At 43.4% G+C, this 24,576-nt stretch overlaps 1 protein-coding gene across 5 annotated transcripts in view; it reads right to left on the bottom strand.

The window, feature by feature from the left end:
* LOC108702791 (voltage-dependent T-type calcium channel subunit alpha-1G) overlaps nucleotides 1-24,576 on the bottom strand; it is a 118,626-nt gene that overhangs the window by 37,833 nt on the left and 56,217 nt on the right. For all 5 annotated transcript variants that reach the window (XM_041579263.1, XM_041579261.1, XM_018238480.2 and 2 more), the window contains exons 4-8: nucleotides 13,424-13,521; nucleotides 11,814-11,973; nucleotides 10,243-10,534; nucleotides 2,261-2,353; nucleotides 1,176-1,953 (exon numbers count right to left, since the gene is read on the bottom strand). In XM_041579263.1, the coding sequence (XP_041435197.1) occupies nucleotides 1,176-1,953; nucleotides 2,261-2,353; nucleotides 10,243-10,534; nucleotides 11,814-11,973; nucleotides 13,424-13,521 (1,421 nt within the window). The remainder of the gene's footprint in view (nucleotides 1-1,175; nucleotides 1,954-2,260; nucleotides 2,354-10,242; nucleotides 10,535-11,813; nucleotides 11,974-13,423; nucleotides 13,522-24,576) is intronic.

The raw sequence follows: 24,576 nt of genomic DNA, 5'->3' as shown, positions 1-24,576 counted from the left end.
ATGCCAAGCAGTATAAAAATATCATGCACCAGTAAAATCCCAACATCACATACACCAGTAAAAGGTCAACAAGACATGCATGAGCTAATATTCAAAACTCCATGCACTACAGAGAACCTACCTTTCAACACAGAAATGAAAAGGCAACACTATATGCTACAACAACCCATCCTTCTATGCACTACAAAGGGTCCAGACCTACATATATCACAGACAACCCAAATCCACATATTTCTTAACCTATAAGAACCCAAATAACGAACTGACCTTGTACTATCAAGAACGCAAGTCTTTATGACCCCTGGGAATCCAATGGTTCCTACATAAAGAACTGAACTTTTATATGTGCTAGTTAAAACCTATTGGCCTCTGCACCATGAAAACACAGCACTGTGTATGCCAAGAAAACTCCAGACTGAAAATAAATACAAATATAGAAAAGTAAGATGCCAAAGTCTTATCCAAAATCAATACAAGCCCAACAATCTATGCACCAGTTACAACCCAATGTCCATCTATACTAAGAGCATAACATTCAATGTACCAGTAAAATCCTATGCCCCATTATCCAGCTCAACTTTCCAGTCACCACTGAATACAACATATCCTTTAGTCCTTTATATGACCCCGCCTCCCACATCAACACAACACTAAATTGTTATATTTTATGCACCAATGGAAATCTAACAATTCATACACCAGTAAGAACCAAATACCCTATGCTCTAATGAGAGACCAACATTCCATGCGCCAGTAACAATCCAATAGCCCAGTGATCCCCAACCAGTAGCTCGTGAGCAACATGTTGCTCTCCAACCCCTTGGATGTTGCTCTCAGGGTCCTCAAAGCAGGTGTTTATTTTTGAATTTCATGCTTGGAGGCAAGTTTTAATTGCATAAAAACGAAGTATAGTGTCTCTTGTAGGCTGCCAGTCCACAAAGGGGCTACCAAATAGCAAATCATAGACCTTATTTGGCACCCCAAGGGACTTTTTCATGCTTGTGTTGCTCCCCAAAACTTTTTACATTTGAATGTGGCTCATGGGTAAAAAAGGTTGGGGACCCCTGCAATAGCCTATTCACCAATAAAAATGACTCTACGTACTGGCGAGAAGCCAACACCTACTATACCTTTCTGCATCTTGGGCAATAATTTGCTGTGTGTTGTCCAATTACCTGCACTCTGGGTCTCTAGCAGTCTGTTCATTGAGTTAAAAACTGACACAGGGAGAATGTTGACATCGCTGGTGATTTCTTGTGGTTCCCCTGGTTCTGAATCCACTTGTATATCAGGTGACGCACTTGGTTGCAAAGTAGGGTAGTTTTTGTTTCCAGTTATACTTCTAGGGAGGACCTCTGGATTTGCTGAAGCAGGACCAGGGTGGGCAAAATTTTGTACACAATGCACTGGTTCCAGGTGACAGTCAGCATGGTAAATGCTATGGATGGACTGTGTGTTAGTGGCAGAAGCAATGGGGGATCCGGTAAATGCCACCATCAGCCTCGCTGTATTGTGAGGAGAACTGGTCTCCACTTCGCTAAGTTCAGGACTGGCCTGTGGTGCACGGAGGCTCCCATTTCCAAGGTGATAATGGTGATGATGGTGGTGGTGATGGTGAATTAGATGATGCACAGAAGATCTCCTCCTCCTGTGTCTGCGATTCGGCTTCTCCGTGCTGTTGTTTACCACAGGCCTATCCGACAGGCCTGCTTTGAAGGCAGCTGCTCGATAGAACTGCACGAGCCTCTTGCTAGCCTTGCGCGTTATGTACACTAAGTATTTGAGGAGCTCGTCGTAGCAGCTGCCTGGCTCTGAGAAGCTGGCCAAAGTGCTAGCATTGGAGAGGAAGCGAATTCGCTGCTCCTTCATCAGCTGGCTCTCCCGCTGCTTAGTCTCCGAGAACTGAGTGGCAATGACCACAAGACACAGATTGATCATGAAAAATGATCCTATCTATAGGAGAGAGAAACCAACAGCAGGATTATATTGCAATTATTGTCAAACATTTTCTTAACATCAAGTATTTTCTCAACTTATGATTCTATGCGCAGTCCTCAGGTTGTCTTTGCACTCTAGAACAGAGGTGCACCACTATTTTCACAATGCGCCATGCAGTGGGCAAAGTGCAAAAAAATGTGCAACTGCACGGAGCATTGTAAATAGGCCTCAAAGTGCCTTCTTGTCCATAGGTTTGCAAAGGACTGCTCTATGTACAATGGTCCAATGTGCTTACAGTATATGTTTATTCTAGGTCACTTACTATAATTAAAAGAATAAAATAGATGAAGTTGTAGAAGGAATGGGCATCCATGACAAAATACATGATGTCCACCCAGCCCTCCAGAGTGATCACCTGAAAAATAAAGAAAAAGAGAAGCAATCAGAATACACAACTCTATGTAGTGACTATTGTAATCTGCAGGATCATAGCATGGCCAGTAGGGGGTGCTAAAATGCAGTCATATCAATAGAGGCATTTAGAAATGAATGACTTAAGGGAAGTTAAATATCAAAAAAAGTCAGTATTACATTTGGAGTGCAATTAAAATGCTGCATTATGGATAAAATGCACAGTGATTTGCAATGCACTTTTTGGCACTGCACTTGTGTTTGTAAATGGCCCCCTTACTCAATGTGCCATTCGGAGCAATGTTTAGAACTAACAGGGCCTGCGACTATATTAAAGGGGTTGTTTAAATTAACTTTTAATATCATGTAGAGAGTGATATTCTGAGACGATTGGCGACTGGTTTTAATTTTTTCTCATTATTTGTGGTTTTTGAGCAGAGCAACATCACAAGACTTTCCTGTTTTCACTAGCTTAATTTTCTGCCAACTATATGCAGTCTGCAGAACTGAACAGCAAGGGCAGATCTTCTAAGCTCGAGTTAATTGTTCGAATGTCAAAAAGTTCGAATTTCAATGTAAATTTTTTGGGTACTTCGACCATCGAATAGGATATATTCGACCATTCGACTTTGATTTGAAGTAAAAATCGTTAGATTATTCGACCATTCGATAATCGAAGTACTGTCTCTTTAAAAAAAACTTCGACTTCATACTTGCCAAATTAAAGCTACCGAAGTGCAATGTTAGCCTATGGGGACCTTCCACAGCACTTTTCTAAGTTTTTTTTTGGTCGAATAGAAATCCTTAGATCGATCACTAAAAATGGTTTGAATCGTTTGATTCGAACGATTTAATCATTTGATCGAACGATTTTTATTCGACCGCAGGATTGCCAAATTTGTTGAAAAAACGTTGACTTCGATATTCGAAATCGAAGTTTTTTAAATCGATGGTCGAATTTTGAAGTTTTTTGTACTTCGAAATTCGACCCTTAGTAAATCTGTCCCCAAGTGTCGTCACAATCATTATACGAACATTGTACAAACTGCTAATATTTTGAAAACTCCCCAACAGCCCCCACCAGTACAATAAATAGTCCTCATCTATGGCATTTTATGGCAGCCTTGCTGGCATTTGCCAGAATCCAAATACTGCCAGTCTAGGCTGGAATTTTACCATCCAGGTGGCAAGTGTAACTGCCTGAGGCCAGGATAGATTGGGATAAGAGTGTCCTTAATTATCCCATTTTAAGGGAGTAAAATGTTGCAGTGCATTATGCATCTATTATTATTATTATTATTTTATGCATTAGCATCTGTTAACCTTTTCATCTCCCCGTGGTTGTAAAACAATAATAAGCAATCTAGATTATGCCCACTGATTATCCATACAGGCAGCTTGAATATATGTGTGGAAATAGGCAGAATATAATCCTTTTACCCAACTAGAAAATATGTCTATAAATAAATCACATTTTTATCTAACAATATATTACACTTTCATATGCAAATATGGATTAGAGCATTCCCCGCTTTGCTAATGAGTCTGGAGGGGGGAATATTTGTCTGGTTATATCCACCTGCCCTGCCATCTCACGCAGGCCCCACGTGTTAAACATGAGCTTAATTCATGCCCTCGATTTCGTAAATAACAAATTGAAGAGATGCCCTTTGGCTGGTTTATCAAAGGTGAGGGGGGTGTTTACTTTAAAGTGATGCTGATTAATTATCTCTGAAATAACATTTAAAAAAAAAACCCTCAAGGCAATTTCAGGCTCTGATAGTGATTGGATTTGGTGCGGCCCCGTCATGTCACATCAGGGGAAAAGCTAATACATCTCCATTACCCCTGGGTTAAAAAGGATTCCGTTGTCAGGCAGACGCTACGCTTGATATTTACCCAGCGCTCGTTAATAAAAAACAATAACGTTCACTTTGCCGTCATTATTGGCCTGCAATGAGCACTTTGTAAAATTTTAAACCAATTTATCAGTTTTTTAAAAAATTTTCAACATCCTTCAAATGAGAGGTTAACGTGCTACGGGCGGGGAGGTTCCGTAACACTAGGAAATGGTACAATAAGGCCTAAATGTCACTTCAAAAGAAAATCCCATCCAATTAACTTTTTTTTTTGTTGCATGACAGTTTTTTTGATGTATCCTAGCAACTGTAATTAGGCATTATTGATCCCTAGCATCACAGAGAAGTCATAGAGGGAAACTCATTATTCGGGCATAATTAGTTACTGCTACAGTTACATACGGCCATTCAGAATAATGAAACTTTATTTCTAATTGGCTTGCATTCTGAACCCCACCACAAAACCATTTTGGGGTCTCCCTAAAATTGCATTAAAAGATGATTGCAATGCAATTCTGCAAATGAGGTGCTGTGGAAGATCATTTTGGGTGAATGGGATAGAAGGTATCAGTATGGTGCAGAACTTTTTTTTTTTTATCCTGTTGCCTGTCCCTCCAGCCACATCAGGAACAGGTAGGAAATTTTGGGGAGGCCACAGTGGCGGAACTACCACGGGTGCTTGCGGGGGGAGGGTGTGATCCCCCCCACCAGGGCCCCCCCATGGGCCCTGCCATTGCCTCAGTCGTCTGCAAATCTGGTGTGAATGCTGCTTCTGGAGGGGGGCAGCAGCTGCCCATTTTGCACCCAGGCCCCGTCAGTAATAGCTGGGAGGCCATGAATCCCAAACTGAACCCTGGATTTACTGAATCACTAGAAAGAGCCCCTCCCCTGTATCTCTCACTGAGCTTTAGACAGCTGATTCAAGTGTCCTAAAGGGTCCAGCTGTTTGGGGACCACTATGCTAAATTGAATCATGGAATAAGGTTTTATAAAATTATAGGATGGAACATCATCTCCCTATAGTTATGGGATTGGTGGGGGGCACAATAGCAGAGTAAATAATATTTAAAGGGGTTGTTCGCCTTCAAATACTTTTTTCAGTTCAGTTGGTTTCAGACAGTTCACCAGAAATAAAGACTTTTGCCAAATACTTTCTAATACAGGTATGGGACCTGTTATCCAGAATGCTCGGACCTGGCGTTTTCTGGATAACGGATCTTTCCGTAATTTGGGTCTTCATGCCTTAAGTCTACTAGAAATTCATTTAAAAATTAAATAAACCCAAATAGGCTGGTTTTGCTTCCAATAAGGATTAATTATATCTTAGTTGGGATCAAGTACAAGCTACTTTTTTATTAATACAGAGAAAAAGGAAATAATTTTAATACAGAGAAAAAGGAAATAATTTGTAAAAATTTGGATTATTTGGATAAAATGGAGTCTATGGGAGAGAGCCATTCCGTAATTCGGAGCTTTCTGGATATCGGGTTTCCGGATAAGGGATCCTATATCTGTACTTTTCTAATACTTAAGTATAAAGCTTGATTCTTCATCACTAAACCAGCTCTAGGAGTAGGGATGTAGCGAACGTCGGAAAAAAAGTTCGCGAACATATTCGCGAACTTGCGCAAAAATGCGAGCGGTTCGCGAACGGTTCGCGAACCCCATAGACTTCAATGGGAAGGCGAACTTTAACATCTAAAAAAGACATTTCTGGCCAGAAAAATGATTTTAAAGTTGTTTAAAGGGTGCAACGACCTGGACAGTGGCATGCCAGAGGGGGATCAAGGGCAAAAATGTATCTGAAAAATCTGCCTGTGTGTGCTTGGAAGAGATAGTGTAGGGGGAGAGCTGTTAGTGATTTCAGGGACAGATGATAGTAAGTTTGCTGGCTAGTAATCTGCTTGATACTGCTCTGTATTGGAGGGACAGAAGTCTGCAGGGATTTGAGGGACATTTTAGCTTAGGTAGCTTTGCTGGCTAGTAATCTACTGTTCTCTTTAAACAACTGCCATACGTTGACCTTGTAGGCATTGTTTGCCCAGTTTTTTTGGACGCAGCCACTGAAGCACAGTTGCCAGAAAAAATATGCCATATAAATGCTGAAAATAGTCATTTTTCGCCATACGTTGACCTTGTAGACATTGTTTGCCCAGTTTTTTTGGTTGCAGCCACTGAAGCACAGTTGCCAGAAAAAATATGCCATATAAATGCTGAAAATAGTCATTTTTTGCCATACGTTGACCTTGTAGGCATTGTTTGCCCAGTTTTTTTGGTCGCAGCCACTGAAGCACAGTTGCCAGAAAAAATATGCCATATAAATGCTGAAAATAGTAATTTTTTGCCATATACGTTGAGTCAACGTATGGCAAAAAATGACTATTTTCAGCATTTATATGGCATATTTTTTCTGGCCTCTGTGCTTCAGTGGCTGCGGCCAAAAAAACTGGGCAAACAATGCCTAAAAGGTCAACTTATACACTACTACAGCGATGGATACGGATTACGTAAAATATATTATGGCTGCTTGAAAAAAGTCACTCCGGTGTTTTTTCTGGAGACGGTAATATTATGGATATTTAGACAGAATGTGAACAAGGTCACACAGCTAGATGGCAGTTGGTTGAATAACACACTGGGCAAAAAATGCCTACAGGGCAAATAATGCCTAAAAGGTCAACTTATACACTACTACAGCGGTAGTAAAATAAAAAAAAGTAAAATAAAAAAAAATGAATATTAAAAAAAAAAAATTAAAGTTGGTGCTGCTGAACTACTAGGAGCAGCAGATTAGCACACCAGTCCCACTCCCCAACACTGCTAGACTAATAGCACTGGGCTCTTATAGTAGTAGTAGTAGTAGTAGTAAAACAACAAAAAAATAAATAAAAGCAGTCCTTACAAGGACTACTGTTATTGCAGCAGTCAGCAGATGAGATCAGAAGCAGGACAGCTGCCCACTGCAGCTACATACAGAGCACTGCAGTAGAAGGTAGATTACTAGCCAGCAAAGCTACCTAAGCTTAAATGTCCCTCAAACCCCTGCAGACTTCTGTCCCTCCAATAACAGAGCAGTATCAAAACGATTACTAGCCAGCAAACTTTCAACTGTCCCTGAAATCACTAACAGGCAGCAGCTCTCTCCCTACACTATCTCTTCAGCACACACAGGCAGAGTGAAAAAACGCTGCAGGGCTTCGGTTTTTATAGGGAAGGGGAGTGGTCCAGGGGAGAGCTTCCTGATTGGCTGCCATGTACCTGCTGGTCTGGGGTGAGAGGGCAAAAAAAAGCGCCAACAATGGCGAACCCAAAATGGCGAACGTCGCGCGACGTTCGCGAACTTCCGGCGAGCGCGAACACCCGATGTTCGCGCGAACAAGTTCGCCGGCGAACAGTTCGCGCCATCTCTATCTAGGAGCTCTAAATTGATACATTTAGTTGATAAATTTGTTATCTTTGTCCCTGCGTTTAATTACACGGCAACTTTTACAATAGTTAAAATGATACGATAGTTGCTAATATTACACAGATGCTGCGGATAAATGTAGAAACTAATTATATCAACTAAATGTAGCAAATTGTAACAGTTCAGCTACTCCTGGATCACTGAGCTGCCAGAGATACAAACATTAAAATTTAAATTTTGGGACAACAGTAAAAAATAAAAGATGGAAAACAATTGCAAAAAGTCTGTATTCCTGGTGAATAATCTGAAAACAACTGAACTGAAAAAAGTGTTTGGAAAGTGATCAACCCCTTTAATGCCTCGCCAGTATTGCATGACAACCAATCAAAATGTTGCTTTTATTGTTCGGCCTGCAACTATCATAACAAGGTAATAAACAAGTGGTTGCCATTGGTTACTGCTCAGGTGCAAATAAGCCCAGTTTGTGTGGTACTTGTGTAGATTTGAAGTACATTGAGTGAATCACATTACTTGTCATTCAAACAAGTTTTTAACATAGAAATCTTTTTACAGGCACCCTAAGCACCCTGTTGTACTGTATAGTCTGTATATTTTAAGAATGGAACTAATTTGGTTCTGGATTTATACAATTCCATGAACAAATGTGCAAACAGAGGCAGACCAAGTTGTATTAACCCACCCCCTCTGTCTACATGACATCCCCTCTTTTGTTCACCCCACAAATCCCCCAACTGGGCCACATGCTACCATCACCCTCAGGTCCTATCTCTCCTCCCTGTGAGTCTTTTCATCACCCACTGATCACTTCCACTCCCATTTGTGCCCCCTTTAATTATGCCCAATGCATGTGCCAACCCCATGTTCCAAACCTGCCTGCAAAAACTGCTGGGATTCGGCTAAATCCCAAACCAAATCCTGAATTTGTAGCATCCTGAGTGCTCAGCCAAACAGAATCCAAATCCTTTAAAGTCATGTGACTATGACACCACCAGCACAACCAGCACGTTTTGGCGCAAATTTTGAAAGCTATTTAAGGGCCAGTGTACAGCCCTTTGCCCGTGATAGAACTTGTTCTAGTGGTTTTCCTGAGCCTTGTGCGTCTGTCTTTGAAATTCTGATCTGATTATCCGTGTTTGACCCTGCCTGTTCCTGACTATTCTGCATTCTGTGTCCTGACCCTTGCCTGCCTACGACAACTCTCCTGCTTAACCCCTTGATTGACTACCCGGTTTTGACCCTTGCCTGCCTGATGATTCTGATATCCGCCTGCCTCGACCCAGCCTGTCTGACCATCCTTCTGCCTAATCCTCTTGTACTGTGACCTTCGGCCCAAAAGACTCTGCTTCCAGCCGTGCCCCTTTGCCAGCCAGAACATCTCACCTTGTACCCCTCATTAAGTCCAGGTGGCACCCAAGTAAGCTGAGGGCTCCTCCCGAAGCCCAACGGTCACACTACTGGTGAAGCCGAGCCGAGACCAGGGTACTTGGCACTTGTTCTGGTATTGGGTGCCGGCCGTGACAACAAATTAGGATTTGGATCCTGCTCAGTATTAGATGCCACAATTCGCCACAAACATTAAGCCCAAAATTTGTTGCCCGTTAAACATTTGTCAAAGCGAAAAGGGTCAGATTTGACAATCACTATTTGACCCTAGTAAATTATACCATAGGTATTTTGTGCTGCAGGTTTTCCCTTTAAATGTGTTTTTTTCCCATCAATGCTAAAAGTGAGGGTCAACGTATGTGACACATGTCTCAAAGAGCAATATAGACATGTATAATGCATGTATCTCAGTGTTCAGTTGCTGCCATCAATACAGGACTTGATAAATGAGTCGGATGGTGTTGCCATTACGGAGTGCGATTGTCAATGTGTCTTTAAAAAGGATAAAAAAGGTTTCCCATTAATGAGGCCACAGAGAATAACCAGGGCTCTATGTGACCCAGAAGCAATTTGCACCCACTCTGTATATACAACTTCATGAATAAATCACGGGGTAAACAAAGTGTGAAGGCCAAAGTCGATGCTGTAGCAAAATTTACACCCTATCAACAAAGAGAATAAATGTTTATAGGCTGCGCTGGGGTATTAAGAGACAGAGTGGAGTATAATTCTGAGTAGCAGATTGGAATAGTCCAACATAGAATAGAGAAGAGACAGTGCCTATAGGACTGGGCCGGTATCCCACTAACTTTTTCAAAATGTTAATAAATCTTTTCACCCTAAAATTAGTTTTAATAAATATTATACAGACAGTCCCCGGGTTACATACGAAATAGGGTCTGTAGGTTTGTTCTTAAGTTGAATTTGTATGTAAGTTGAAACATTTACATGTACTTATTAAATGCAACTTAGACAGATGTTTGTCTCAACATAGTATTTATTTTTACCTTTCTGTTCTCTGCAGTAGAGAACACATGCCAGACGGGATTAGGGCAGGTGGTTTATTAAAGCTAAATGCTAATAAAGTATGTTACTGTAATAACCTCTGTTTGTAAGTATGAGTTGTATGCAAGTCGGGTGTATGTAGCTCGAGGACTCCCTGTATATCATTTCCAGGTACAAGTAAAGTTTCTCTATAGTGTTCGTTGAAAAGGACAGCCTCACCTGAAATATTGCTATCCAGGCATACCCAATATTGTCAAAATTGATAGCCCCTTTGAATGGGTTGTGCTCCCCAGCCGAACAGTTGGTGTAATACTGGTTCCAATTCACACAGGAGGTGTTACTGGTATTGTTATAGAAATAATGGTCCAGTGTACATTCCAGGCCTTCCTCTCTCATGGCAGGGACGTTGCGGCAATATCGCATCCCATTCTCCCTGGCCTGAGAGCAGATGAAAGGGTTCTCATCCTCATTTTCAGTCTGGTAGTATCTCTCTATTTCCAAGGAAGCCGGCCTGCAAGGAACATAAGTGGTGAACAAAGCAATTTCTGGCATTCTTCGGAGTAGGACTATCATATACCCATATGGCAACACCCACCCATATGTATAAATACAAATATACAGACAGGCACGTTTCAGGGGCTGCTGCCGCCTGAGGCAGCAGCCCCAAAGCCGCCCCTCCTCCTGCTCCGCTCTTCTAACTAACAGCGTCGGAGCGGGTGGAGGAGGGGCCGCATCGCTAGAGCAGTGAGCGCTATTGCGCTCGCTGCGCTAGAAGAGCCGAATTTCCGTTTTAAAAAACGGAAATTCGGCTCTTAAAGTTACCAGAGGCGGCTTTTTGCCGCCCCTGGTAACTGGCCGCTCCGTGCCGCCTGAGGCAAGATTCTCACCTTGCCTCATGGCCGGAGCGGCCCTGTATACAGAGGAGCAATGGTCTGGGCACACAATAAACTATAACCTAGACTGTACTGGCTATGAGAATAGACTGCACCCACCACGTGTATAAATACATATATATACAGATGTACTATACTATGTATACTAGTGAAATTTCTAATGTAAGCACTGCATCGCCATTTTTGTTCAGTCTTCCAGGAGTTCCATGGGCTGCATATGCACCCTAAATTGGTGAAGTGGAACTTACATGGATGGTACCCCGGGGTTGTACAATTTTCAGAAATGGTATTGACTTTTTCCTAGGTAAACTAGAGGGATCAATATTAGGGATGCACCTAATCCAGGAGGACTCTGTTTGGGATTTGGCCAGGATTCAACCCTTTTCAGCAGGACTTGGATTCAGCAAATTCAAGTGCCTGGCACCTTAAAATCATATGACATTTCATCACACAGAAAAGGAATTAAAGATTTTTTTAACTGTGTTTGTAGCACATGGTTCTCTTTAACCCTTCCTAAACTTTATTTGCACATAGAAATTAGGCTTCAAATTTGGTTCAGGATTTGGCCGAATCTTTCACAAAGAATTCAGAATTTGGCCAAATCCCAAAATAATGGATTTGGTGCATCCCTAATCAGTTTTGCCAAGGTCTCGTAGTGGCCCAATTATTTGTAATTCTACATGTTCAAAGCCCACCTAATTATACACAATAAGGTAGACAGTGTCCACAAGCTTCTAAAAAGATCAGTTGGAACAGCAAATGGTCAACAACCATGGGGATAATGGTCCCACTGCAGATGTTGGGCAGCTCTGAAGGTCGTCAGATAGAGTAGAAACACCGTGAGGGGTCACCCAGAGATTCCCAGCTACCTTGCTTGCATTTTTCCAGGGAACTTACAGACTAAAGTTTTCAGGAACAAAGCAGCGGTTTCTTAGAAGCCCTGCCCACAGTTGGACTCCCACAATCCCAAAGATGAAGAAAACAAAGAAACACAGGAGAAGGACATTTCCCAGCATGGGCAGGGTGTCCAGCAGCAGAGTCACCAAAATGCGCATACCTGAAACAAAACGAGAAAAAGGTCTGTTAAAAATGGGTGGAAATGAAAGTTCATCCTTTGATAAATACACCTTTCAAAATCCCATAGAAATGAATGGAGAGTTGCTGAATTTCACTCTAGAGGACTGTGGCGATCTCTAACTCTCCACTCTTTGATAAATATACCCCATAGTGGGCTGACTCCAACATGTCTGAATTATCTAAAATTATCAATCTCCAGCTCGCCTACAAATGGGAGCATCTGCAATTGTGACTTCATTATGTTTTCCCTGGAGGCTTCTGCACTCACATTCACACTGTGACCTCTCAATTAATCATCTCCGGCACACACACACCAATCGCTTTCCTCAAGTGCCAAAATAGTGCAGTTGAAGGGAGACTTCCCAGTGACATCTTTACAAGCCAATTTATTTTTTAAAGCAGGGCTTTTATTGACTCAGTGTATATTTGTATTGATCATGGTTGACTTTGTGTTAGCTTTAACCATGCCCCTTTAATATCAAATGTTTAATGTTTTCCAGTTCCTACACTGATGGGCACCTCCTGCTCTGTGGTACAGAGGGATTCTACTTATCCTCTAAGACCTTTCTCCTTATATCTAGACACTACAGGGTAGCATTAAGGCCCACAAATCATTGTCTTAAGCTGGCCTTATGTATGTTGAGACATACTCCTCTGGCAAGGTTGCAGATCTCTACCTGATTTGGCCACCCATGCATTGGGCCAATCCAATTACGAGAACCATAGGGTGAGGGTCACTTCAACCCACAAATGTAGTCTTTATTCTCCTGGAATTTTCAAACCCACTATATGCCCAACATATATTGTAGGCCCTCTCGTGATCCCTATACACTGACCAATAAACTGCAGACTTGGTCTTAAAGGGTTGAGTAGGCAGCTTTTATTTGCCCATTTATTTACCAGCTTTATTGTATACATAAAATAAACAGATAAGGAATGTTCTGGACACACAATAACCTATACCCTCATACTGTACTGTCTAAGGGAAACAATATGGCAGCACTCACCCATACTGGACCCTCAGTTCTGTGTATATAGCGGTGGACAAAATGCCTATAAAGAGTATATTTTCCCTGACATAATCATTTCAGATCTGCTGAGGTCACTGAAAAGTCCTGTCTTTAAATGTCACATTTCTCTTTCTTTTTTTCTCTTTTCTTGTTAATGATGGGACTGCATTTGCAATCGGGGGTATAATGGCCGAACCTTGTACCCCGTTTATCCAGTTTCGACCAGAACAGTACCCATTCCCTTGTTGTACTTCATCAGCAGCAGGGCATGAAAGTGGACAACCCTGGAACTGTAAAAACAACAAGATTCCACCTGGCCATTCTGCAGACAAAGGGCCCAATTGTTTTGGCTTGCCGGCAATGCCTTTCGTCCGTGCACAATGGCCGCCATACATTTTACAAGCCTGAAAGGACACTTACTTGGCACTCTGTTAATGGCTCTCAGTGGGCGGAGGACTCTGACAGTGCGTACTGCGGAGAAGGTGACATTTTGGAGGTCTAGAGAATATTCCAGCATCCTAAACACAAGAGCATAAAGAAATACGTTTTTATTGAGTGAAACCCTTTATATTCTCCTTCCATTGGGCAGAGAGTGATTAATAATGAAAGGGATCAACGTGATATTGGGCTGATGGAAAGTCTCATGCGGGGTACGTTTTGTGTGCACTCTATATTGTGCGGATAAATGCTTTTTTGTGGGGACACTTTTTGATTGAGCGGCCAAAGGGTACACCACCGCCACCTTCTCCCAAACGAATCCCAGACTTTGTGTGAGCCAGTATTTTAAAGGCACAGTGCGCCTGTCAGCAGTGAATGCCTTTCCAGGAAATTCCAGTTCATTAAATAGCTCCCCAAGGCTACTCTGTGCTTCACGCAAAGTCGGTAAGACATGAGATCCGAAACGCTTCAATCCTCGGCAACACCACTCATATTCTTGGCTGTGGTGTATGGATATTTATGTGGATTCTTCGCTGCAGCCAGGGGATTCTTGTGCGCTGAAACAGACTTTAATTCAAACCAGGTGCCTGCTTTGTTTTTGAAGGAAAGAACTCACAAAAGGCGAGGGTGTAGTTTTTCCCCTGCATGAAAGCGAAGAAAATAAGGCAGCGTTGCCTCGCACATACAAAAAATATAAGACAAGACTGGGTAACACCTCATATGAAAATTCCAGCCTGTGTCCCAAATTGGATGCAAATAAAAAGAAATGTAGGGAAGGGGGAAAAGGGGATGTGGTTTTCACCATCTGCATCCCAAAGTTGACCTTTTGTGACGGCAGAAACATGGCTGCTGGGCCGAAGTGGCTGGTACAAATATATCCTGTCTGGGCATAATTCTGTGTTTCACAATTATCAGTATAAGGAGAAGTCTAAAAAAAGGAGCGGTTATTGTTTTTTAGGGTGATTCTGCTATGAGGCAAGGTGGAAACTTTCTTGTTAACCGTACTTTACCAAAAAGGTCTCCCCTGGTGATGTCAGACAAAGACACACTAGCAATTTCTGAACATTTTTTTACATGAGCATTTTTTGTCTTTGTGAGAAATGACCCCCTATCTAAAGTCAATGGGAATAGCCATTCAGCAACAGGCGGGAATTGGTCAAAAATGTAGCACTATATGCTTTTGAGAGATTTGTTGGACACAGTGCTGATTTCCACTGGGGTGGTGACAGGGCTGTATTTTGGTCCAGCGCTGCCTTAGGCACCAGACCTCAGTCCGCCTCCTTTCCTTCGTGATCACAGATCTAACATGCACTGATTGCAGAATAGGGGGTAACCTTCCCTTCTGCTTAGTTCTGCTGCTGGATTTAGCTGCAATTGTCCAGCATTGGGTAGATGGCATTTCTTTAAAATATTTAAAAATTTATAAATATAGGCACCAAAAGGACACCCACTAAAGCTGCCACCCTATGCATTGAACCTGGGTGCCTACATAAGAGTTTTTTGCCCTCTCCCACCAAGAGAGATAACATCAAGCTTGTGTACTTTTTCTCAGTACATACCTTAGATTTTTTATCCTGTGGGCTCACCCTCTTAGGTCACACCGTAAAGGCCAAAAATGTGACAATTCAAACAAAACGAAGGAGGCCACAACAACCACAGAGCTGTGCTGCTACTTTTTACTGAAAGTTCATTTCAGATTGGATTTCCTGAATTACTTGTGTTGTTCTTCATAGAGAAAAAAAGGGGGATTGATCAATGCACATTCCCTGGTCTCATAGTCTCATAATTTATGGCCATATGTCTCATAAGTCTCATTACAAAGGTATGGCCATAATATTGGTAAGCCACCATACCATGTCAAGGTAAAACCCATATGGCGGTCCCTAACTATTTATCTATGGTTTCCCTGAGGGCTTAGTACTCCCGGTCTATAACTAATGCTGTGGTCTAGGCAATCGTCACTTTTAAAAGTTAATGGGGGGGGACTAAGCCCTCAGTGAAACCAATACCCAGGTCAGGAGACACTTATCCCAAGAAATGCTACCATACAGGGAAGTGCCAGCCTTTGAATACTATGACCGGATGGACCGCCATATGGGGTTTACCTTGATGTGGTATGGTGACTTACCAATATTATGACCATAGCTTTGTAACTAATTGCATTTGCATTGATATTGGATTACTTATGAGGGGACCAGGGAATGTGCATTGATCAATCCCCTCTTTATTTTCTCTATGTTTATAGTTAATTTAGCCAGATCTGTAGCACTTCCATTGTATTTAAATATATTTTTACTCCCTTTTGCTCCCACAACCCCCCTTTTTTGCATTTTGTGTTGTTTTTCTCACCATAAAACTCCAGCACCCCCATTACGCCACCGCCACCTCCACGACTGAATGATCCCCCCCCCAGTGACTACCAACTCATTGGCACCTCTGTATGGCTGTTGGCTTAAAGGATTTACAGTGTTTGCTAGGGATGTAGCGAACGTCGGAAAAAAAGTTCGCGAACATATTCGCGAACTTGCGCAAAAACGCGAGCGGTTCGCGAACGGTTCGCGAACCCCATAGACTTCAATGGGAAGGCGAACTTTAACATCTAGAAAAGACATTTCTGGCCAGAAAAATGATTTTAAAGTTGTTTAAAGGGTGCAACGACCTGGACAGTGGCATGCCAGAGGGGGATCAAGGGCAAAAATGTATCTGAAAAATCTGCCTGTGTGTGCTTGGAAGAGATAGTGTAGGGGGAGAGCTGTTAGTGATTTCAGGGACAGATGATAGTAAGTTTGCTGGCTAGTAATCTGCTTGATACTGCTCTGTATTGGAGGGACAGAAGTCTGCAGGGATTTGAGGGACATTTTAGCTTAGGTAGCTTTGCTGGCTAGTAATCTACTGTTCTCTTTAAACAACTGCCATACGTTGACCTTGTAGGCATTGTTTGCCCAGTTTTTTTGGACGCAGCCACTGAAGCACAGTTGCCAGAAAAAATATGCCATATAAATGCTGAAAATAGTCATTTTTCGCCATACGTTGACCTTGTAGACATTGTTTGCCCAGTTTTTTTGGACGCAGCCACTGAAGCACAGTTGCCAGAAAAATTATGCCATATAAATGCTGAAAATATAAATTTTTTTGGTTGCAGCCACTGAAGCACAGAGGCCAGAAAAATTATGCCATATAAATGCAGAAAATATGCATTTTTTTGGTCGCAGCCACTGAAGCACAGTTGACAGAAAAATTATGCCATATAAATGCTGAAAATATAAACTTTTTTGGTTGCAGCCACTGAAGCACAGAGGCCAGAAAAATTATGCCATATAAATGCAGAAAACATGCATTTTTTTGGTCGCAGCCACTGAAGCACAGTTGACAGAAAAATTATGCCATATAAATGCTGAAAATATACATTTTTTTGGTTGCAGCCACTGAAGCACAGAGGCCAGAAAAATTATGCCATATAAATGCAGAAAATATGCATTTTTTTGGTCGCAGCCACTGAAGCACAGTTGCCAGAAAAAATATGCCATATAAATGCTGAAAATAGTCATTTTTTGCCATATACGTTGAGTCAACGTATGGCAAAAAATGACTATTTTCAGCATTTATATGGCATATTTTTTCTGGCCTCTGTGCTTCAGTGGCTGCGGCCAAAAAAACTGGGCAAACAATGCCTACAAGGTCAACGTCGTTGACCTTGTAGGCATTGTTTGCCCAGTTTTTTTGGCCGCAGCCACTGAAGCACAGAGGCCAGAAAAAATATGCCATATAAATGCTGAAAATAGTCATTTTTTTGGTCGCAGCCACTGAAGCACAGTTGCCAGAAAAATTATGCCATATAAATGCTGAAAATATAAATTTTTTTGGTTGCAGCCACTGAAGCACAGAGGCCAGAAAAATTATGCCATATAAATGCAGAAAATATGCATTTTTTTGGTTGCAGCCACTGAAGCACAGAGGCCAGAAAAATTATGCCATATAAATGCAGAAAATATGCATTTTTTTGGATGCAGCCACTGAAGCACAGTTGCCAGAAAAAATATGCCATATAAATGCTGAAAATAGTCATTTTTTGCCATACGTTGACCTTGTAGACATTGTTTGCCCAGTTTTTTTGGTTGCAGCCACTGGAGCACAGAGGCCAGAAAAAATTAAACCAGTAGGGTTTGCACCCTAGTTTGTAACGGTGGCGGAGGGAGGAGGAGGACGCTAAAGGACAGCTGTGTGTGGAGTCATGAGGCTTGAAGAGAAGGACAGCTGCATAGAAGTCAGAACAAGTCTTCCGGCGTGCAGTAACCCTCCGAGATCCACCCCTCATTCATTTTAATAAAGGTCAGGTAATCGACACTTTTGTGACCTAGGCGAGTTCTCTTCTCAGTTACAATCCCTCCTGCTGCACTGAAGGTCCTTTCTGAGAGCACACTTGAGGCTGGGCAAGACAAGAGGTTCATGGCAAATTGTGACAGCTCTGGCCACAGATCAAGCCTGCGCACCCAGTAGTCCAGGGGTTCATCGCTCCTCAGAGTGTCGATATCTGCAGTTAATGCCAGGTAGTCCGCTACCTGCCGGTCGAGGCGTTCTTTGAGGGTGGATCCAGAAGGGTTGTGGCGCTGCCTTGGACAGAAAAACATTTGCATGTCTGACGTTACAGACTGGCCAAAGGGCTTTGTCCTTGCAGGTGTGCTCGTGGCAGGATTACTGGCACCTCTGCCCCTGGAATGTTGATGAGTTCCTGAAGTGACATCACCCTTAAAAGCATTGTACAACATGTTTTGCAGGCTGGTTTGTAAATGCCGCATCTTTTCGGACTTGTGGTATGTTGGTAACATTTCTGACACTTTATGCTTGTACCGAGGGTCTAGTAGCGTTGCGACCCAGTACAGGTCCTTCTCCTTAAGCCTCTTGATACGGGGGTCCTTCAACAGGCATGACAGCATGAAAGACCCCATTCTCACAAGGTTGGATGCAGAGCTATCCATCTCCGCTTCCTCATTATCAAGGACTGCATCATCCACGGTCTCCTCCCCCAGCCACGTACAAGACCAGGGGTCCCCAAAAGGTCACCACTAGCCCCCTGGGAAGCCTGCTCCTGTTGGTCCTCCTCCTCCTCCTCCACAAAGCCACCTTCCTCCTCTGACTCCACTTCTGGCACCTCTCCCTGCGTTGCAGCAGGTGCCTGGGTTCGTTCTGGTGATTCCGACCAGAAATCGTGCGCTTCCAGCTCCTCGTCACGCTGGTCTACAGCCTCATCTGTCACTCGTCGCACGGCACGCTCCAGGAAGAAAGCGAAGGGTATTAGGTCGCTGATGGTGCCTTCGGTGCGACTGACCATATTTGTCACCTCTTCAAAAGGTCGCATGAGCCTGCAGGCATCGCGCATAAGCACCCAGTAACGGGGGAAAAAATCCCCAGCTGTGCAGATCCAGTCCTACCACCCAGTTCAAAAAGGTACTCGTTGACGGCCCTTTGTTGTTGCAGCAGACGTTCCAACATAAGGAGCGTTGAATTCCAGCGAGTCTGGCTGTCAGAAATCAAACGCCTGACTGGCATGTTGTAGCGCTGCTGAATGTCAGCAAGGCGTGCCATGGCTGTGTAGGAACGTCTGAAATGGGCCGACACCTTTCTGGACTGGGTGAGAACGTCCTGGAATCCTGGGTACTTGGAGACAAAACGTTGGACTATTAAATTTAACACATGTGCCATGCAGGGCACATGTGTTAAATTGCCTAGTCTCAACGCTGCCAACAGATTGCTTCCATTGTCACACACCACTTTTCCGATCTGCAGTTGGTGTGGGGTCAGCCACCGATCGGCCTGTGACTGCAGAGATGACAGGAGTACAGATCCGGTATGGTTTTTGCTTTCCAGGCACGTCATCCCCAAGACAGCGTGACAACGGCGTACCTGGCACGTCGAATAGCCTAGGGGGAGCTGGGGGTGCACAGGTGTGGAGGAGGAGAAGGAGGACCCAGCAGCAGAGTAAGAAGAAGAAGAAGACGAGGTAGAGAGCGATGGAGGAGTAGAGGTGGTGGCAGAACCGCGTGCAATCCGTGGCGGTGACACCAACTCCACTGTTGTTGTTGAGCTACCCATTCCCTGCTTCCCAGCCATTACCAAGTTCACCCAGTGGGCAGTGTAGGTGACATACCTGCCCTGACCATGCTTGGAGGACCATGCGTCAGTAGTCATATGGACCTTTGGCCCAACACTAAGTGACAGAGATGCGGTAACTTGGCTCTGCACATGTTGGTACAGGTGTGGTATTCCCTTTTTAGAAAAAAAATTGCGGCTGGGTACCTTCCACTGCGGTGTCCCAATTGCTACAAATTTGCGGAAGGCCTCAGAGTCCACCAGCTGGTATGGTAAAAGCTGGCGGGCTAAGAGTGCAGACAAGCCAGCTGTCAGACGCCGGGCAAGGGGGTGACAGTCAGACATTGGCTTCTTACGCTCAAACATGGCCTTCACAGAAACTTGGCTGGTGGCAGATGACTGGGAATGGGAACAGGTGGTCAAGGTGGAAGGCGGAGTGGAGGGTGGTTCAGACGGGTCAAGGAGAGCAGAGGTAGAGCAGTAAGATGCTGGACCAGAAGGAGTGTGGCTTTTAGTTTGCCTGTTGCCTTTGAGGTGTTGCTCCCAAAGTGCTTTGTGCTTGCCGCTCATGTGCCTTCGCATAGAAGTTGTACCTATGTGGCTGTTGGGCTTACCAAGGCTCAGTTTCTGACTGCACTCATTGCAAATTACAATGCTTTTGTCAGAGGCACACACATTAAAAAAATCCCACACTGCTGACTTTTTGGAAGTGTGCGATCTGGCGGTAACAGTAGAAGTTGGCGGAGTTGGCGGTATTGGCGGCAATGGCGGGTGCGTTGGCCGGCTGAACACAGGTGCCGATACATGTTGTTGCCCTGCTGATCCCTGCGGGCTGTCCTCCCTGCTTCTTCTAAGTCTTATTCTCCTACTGCCTCTCTGACTCTCCGTCTCTCCATCTGAACTACCCTCCTCTTGCTCTCTTCTACTAGGCACCCACAAAACATCAATCTCCTCATCATCATTCTCCTCAGATGCATCAATTTCTTCTGACACATCACAGAAGGAAGCAGCAGCGGGGACCTCCTCCTCATCACTCATTATGTCCATCTCTATCGTGTTCTCTGCCAGAATTAAATCTGGTGTAAGGTCCTCATCTCCTTCATCTTCTTCTGGCAATAATGGTTGCGCATTACTCAGTTCAAGAAACTCATTGGAAAATAACTCCTCTGACCCCAGTGAAGAAGGGGCACCGGTGGTGGAGGAAGTGTTACGTGGGGTGGCCATAGCAGTGGAGGATGAGGAGGATGTTGTGGTAAAGTTAGAAACGGTAGAGGATGGGGTGTGCTGTGTAAGCCAGTCAACTACCTCTTCAGCATTTTGGGAGTTCAGGGTCATTGGCTTTTTAAAACTGGGCAATTTGCTAGGGCCACAGGATTGCATAGCAGCACGGCCCCTAGCACGGCCTCTGCGTGGCGGCCTGCCTTTGCCTGGCATTATTTTTAAAAAAACAACAACAACAACAAAAACTCAGTTGGTTTTTCTGGAAACGATAATACACACAGCTAGATGGCGGGTTGAAGAAAACACTGTGCAAATAATGCCTACAAGGTCAACGTATACACTACTACAGCGGTGGATACGGATTACGTAAAATATATGAATGCTGCTTGAAAAAAAGTAACTCAAGTGGTTTTTCTAGAGACGATAATATTATCAATATTTAGACAAAATGTGAACAAGCTCACACAGCTCGATGGCGGGTTGAAGAAAACACTGTGCAAATAATGCCTACAAGGTCAACGTATACACTACTACAGCGGTGGATACGGATTACGTAAAATATATGAATGCTGCTTGAAAAAAAGTAACTCAAGTGGTTTTTCTAGAGACGATAATATTATCAATATTTAGACAAAATGTGAACAAGCTCACACAGCTCGATGGCGGGTTGAAGAAAACAGTGTGCAAATAATGCCTACAAGGTCAACGTATACACTACTACAGCGGTGGATACGGATTACGTAAAATATATGAATGCTGCTTGAAAAAAGTGACTCCGGTGTTTTTCTGGAGACGGTAATATTATGGATATTTAGACAGAATGTGAACAAGGTCACACAGCTCGATGGCGGGTTGAAGAAAACAGTGTGCAAATAATGCCTACAAGGCCAACGTATACACTACTACAGCGGTGGATACGGATTACGTAAAATATATGAATGCTGCTTGAAAAAAGTGACTCCGGTGTTTTTTCTGGAGACGGTAATATTATGGATATTTAGACAGAATGTGAACAAGGTCACACAGCTCGATGGCGGGTTGAAGAAAACAGTGTGCAAATAATGCCTACAAGGCCAACGTATACACTACTACAGCGGTGGATACGGATTACGTAAAATATATTATGGCTGCTTGAAAAAAGTGACTCCGGTGTTTTTTTCTGGAGACGGTAATATTATGGATATTTAGACAGAATGTGAACAAGGTCACACAGCTCGATGGCGGGTTGAAGAAAACAGTGTGCAAATAATGCCTACAAGGCCAACGTATACACTACTACAGCGGTGGATACGGATTACGTAAAATATATTATGGCTGCTTGAAAAAAGTGACTCCGGTGTTTTTTCTGGAGACGGTAATATTATGGATATTTAGACAGAATGTGAACAAGGTCACACAGCTCGATGGCGGGTTGAAGAAAACAGTGTGCAAATAATGCCTACAAGGCCAACGTATACACTACTACAGCGGTGGATACGGATTACGTAAAATATATTATGGCTGCTTGAAAAAAGTGACTCCGGTGTTTTTTCTGGAGACGGTAATATTATGGATATTTAGACAGAATGTGAACAAGGTCACACAGCTCGATGGCGGGTTGAAGAAAACAGTGTGCAAATAATGCCTACAAGGCCAACGTATACACTACTACAGCGGTGGATACGGATTACGTAAAATATATTATGGCTGCTTGAAAAAAGTGACTCCGGTGTTTTTTCTGGAGACGGTAATATTATGGATATTTAGACAGAATGTGAACAAGGTCACACAGCTCGATGGCGGGTTGAAGAAAACAGTGTGCAAATAATGCCTACAAGGCCAACGTATACACTACTACAGCGGTGGATACGGATTACGTAAAATATATGAATGCTGCTTGAAAAAAGTGACTCCGGTGTTTTTTCTGGAGACGGTAATATTATGGATATTTAGACAGAATGTGAACAAGGTCACACAGCTCGATGGCGGGTTGAAGAAAACAGTGTGCAAATAATGCCTACAAGGCCAACGTATACACTACTACAGCGGTGGATACGGATTACGTAAAATATATTATGGCTGCTTGAAAAAAGTGACTCCGGTGTTTTTTCTGGAGACGGTAATATTATGGATATTTAGACAGAATGTGAACAAGGTCACACAGCTCGATGGCGGGTTGAAGAAAACAGTGTGCAAATAATGCCTACAAGGCCAACGTATACACTACTACAGCGGTGGATACGGATTACGTAAAATATATTATGGCTGCTTGAAAAAAGTGACTCCGGTGTTTTTTCTGGAGACGGTAATATTATGGATATTTAGACAGAATGTGAACAAGGTCACACAGCTCGATGGCGGGTTGAAGAAAACAGTGTGCAAATAATGCCTACAGGGCAAATAATGCCTAAAAGGTCAACTTATACACTACTACAGCGGTAGTAAAATAAAAAAAAGTAAAATAAAAAAAAAATGAATATTAAAAAAAAAAAATTAAAGTTGGTGCTGCTGAACTACTAGGAGCAGCAGATTAGCACACCAGTCCCACTCCCCAACACTGCTAGACTAATAGCACTGGGCTCTTATAGTAGTAGTAGTAGTAGTAGTAGTAAAACAACAAAAAAATAAATAAAAGCAGTCCTTACAAGGACTACTGTTATTGCAGCAGTCAGCAGATGAGATCAGAAGCAGGACAGCTGCCCACTGCAGCTACATACAGAGCACTGCAGTAGAAGGTAGATTACTAGCCAGCAAAGCTACCTAAGCTTAAATGTCCCTCAAACCCCTGCAGACTTCTGTCCCTCCAATAACAGAGCAGTATCAAAACGATTACTAGCCAGCAAACTTTCAACTGTCCCTGAAATCACTAACAGGCAGCAGCTCTCTCCCTACACTATCTCTTCAGCACACACAGGCAGAGTGAAAAAACGCTGCAGGGCTTCGGTTTTTATAGGGAAGGGGAGTGGTCCAGGGGAGAGCTTCCTGATTGGCTGCCATGTACCTGCTGGTCTGGGGTGAGAGGGCAAAAAAAAGCGCCAACAATGGCGAACCCAAAATGGCGAACGTCGCGCGACGTTCGCGAACTTCCGGCGAGCGCGAACACCCGATGTTCGCGCGAACAAGTTCGCCGGCGAACAGTTCGCGACATCTCTAGTGTTTGCACTATGCAAAGGCCCACCAGAAAACCTTAGACTGTGGGCCTACTCTCCAACTATTATTGGTCGTCTCCTCACTCAACTTCTTTATTCTCCTAATCTTTTATAACTACTTACTATATTCTTCCACTATTATGTTTCCCCAATAAAGAAATAGGGAATAACCATTAAATAGGCTAAATGGTTAGAAGCTAGAGGACTTACTGACACCTAGGCCCACTTAGCAGGGTCCAACTGGAGCATTGGAGGCCCACTGGGGCTGCGAAACCAAGGGCCCTCCTAGCAGTGCCGACTTCCAAACCTATGCGCCCCCCACGTGCATGCGTAAACGTTGACGCTCAGGGCGAATGCTGCCTGCTGTGCATTGCATCATATTTTTAGGGGAGACACCCGTTCGGCAGGAGTGGGTCTGGCCCGGCAGGGGCCAATGAGGGCCGGGGCCACCAGGTTTTTTCCCAGTGTCCCACTATCCCAGTCCAACCCTGCCACCAGGAGTTTTCCAGGAATCTTGGTGGGCCAGTCCAACACTAAAGGCAGATGACAGACAATAAAAAAAACCCCATATCTACAACTGTAGTAGTATATTGTCATTGCACAAATGACCCAATTGTTTATAAACGAGTTGAGCTTTTAGTGCCCAAGACTGATCATCCAATTTTTAAGCAAAGCTTCATTAGAATCTTGGATTTCACT

This window comes from Xenopus laevis, chromosome 9_10S, assembly GCF_017654675.1.
Source record: "Xenopus laevis strain J_2021 chromosome 9_10S, Xenopus_laevis_v10.1, whole genome shotgun sequence".
NCBI lineage: Eukaryota > Metazoa > Chordata > Amphibia > Anura > Pipidae > Xenopus > Xenopus laevis.
This window is presented reverse-complemented; position numbering and strand designations above follow the sequence as displayed.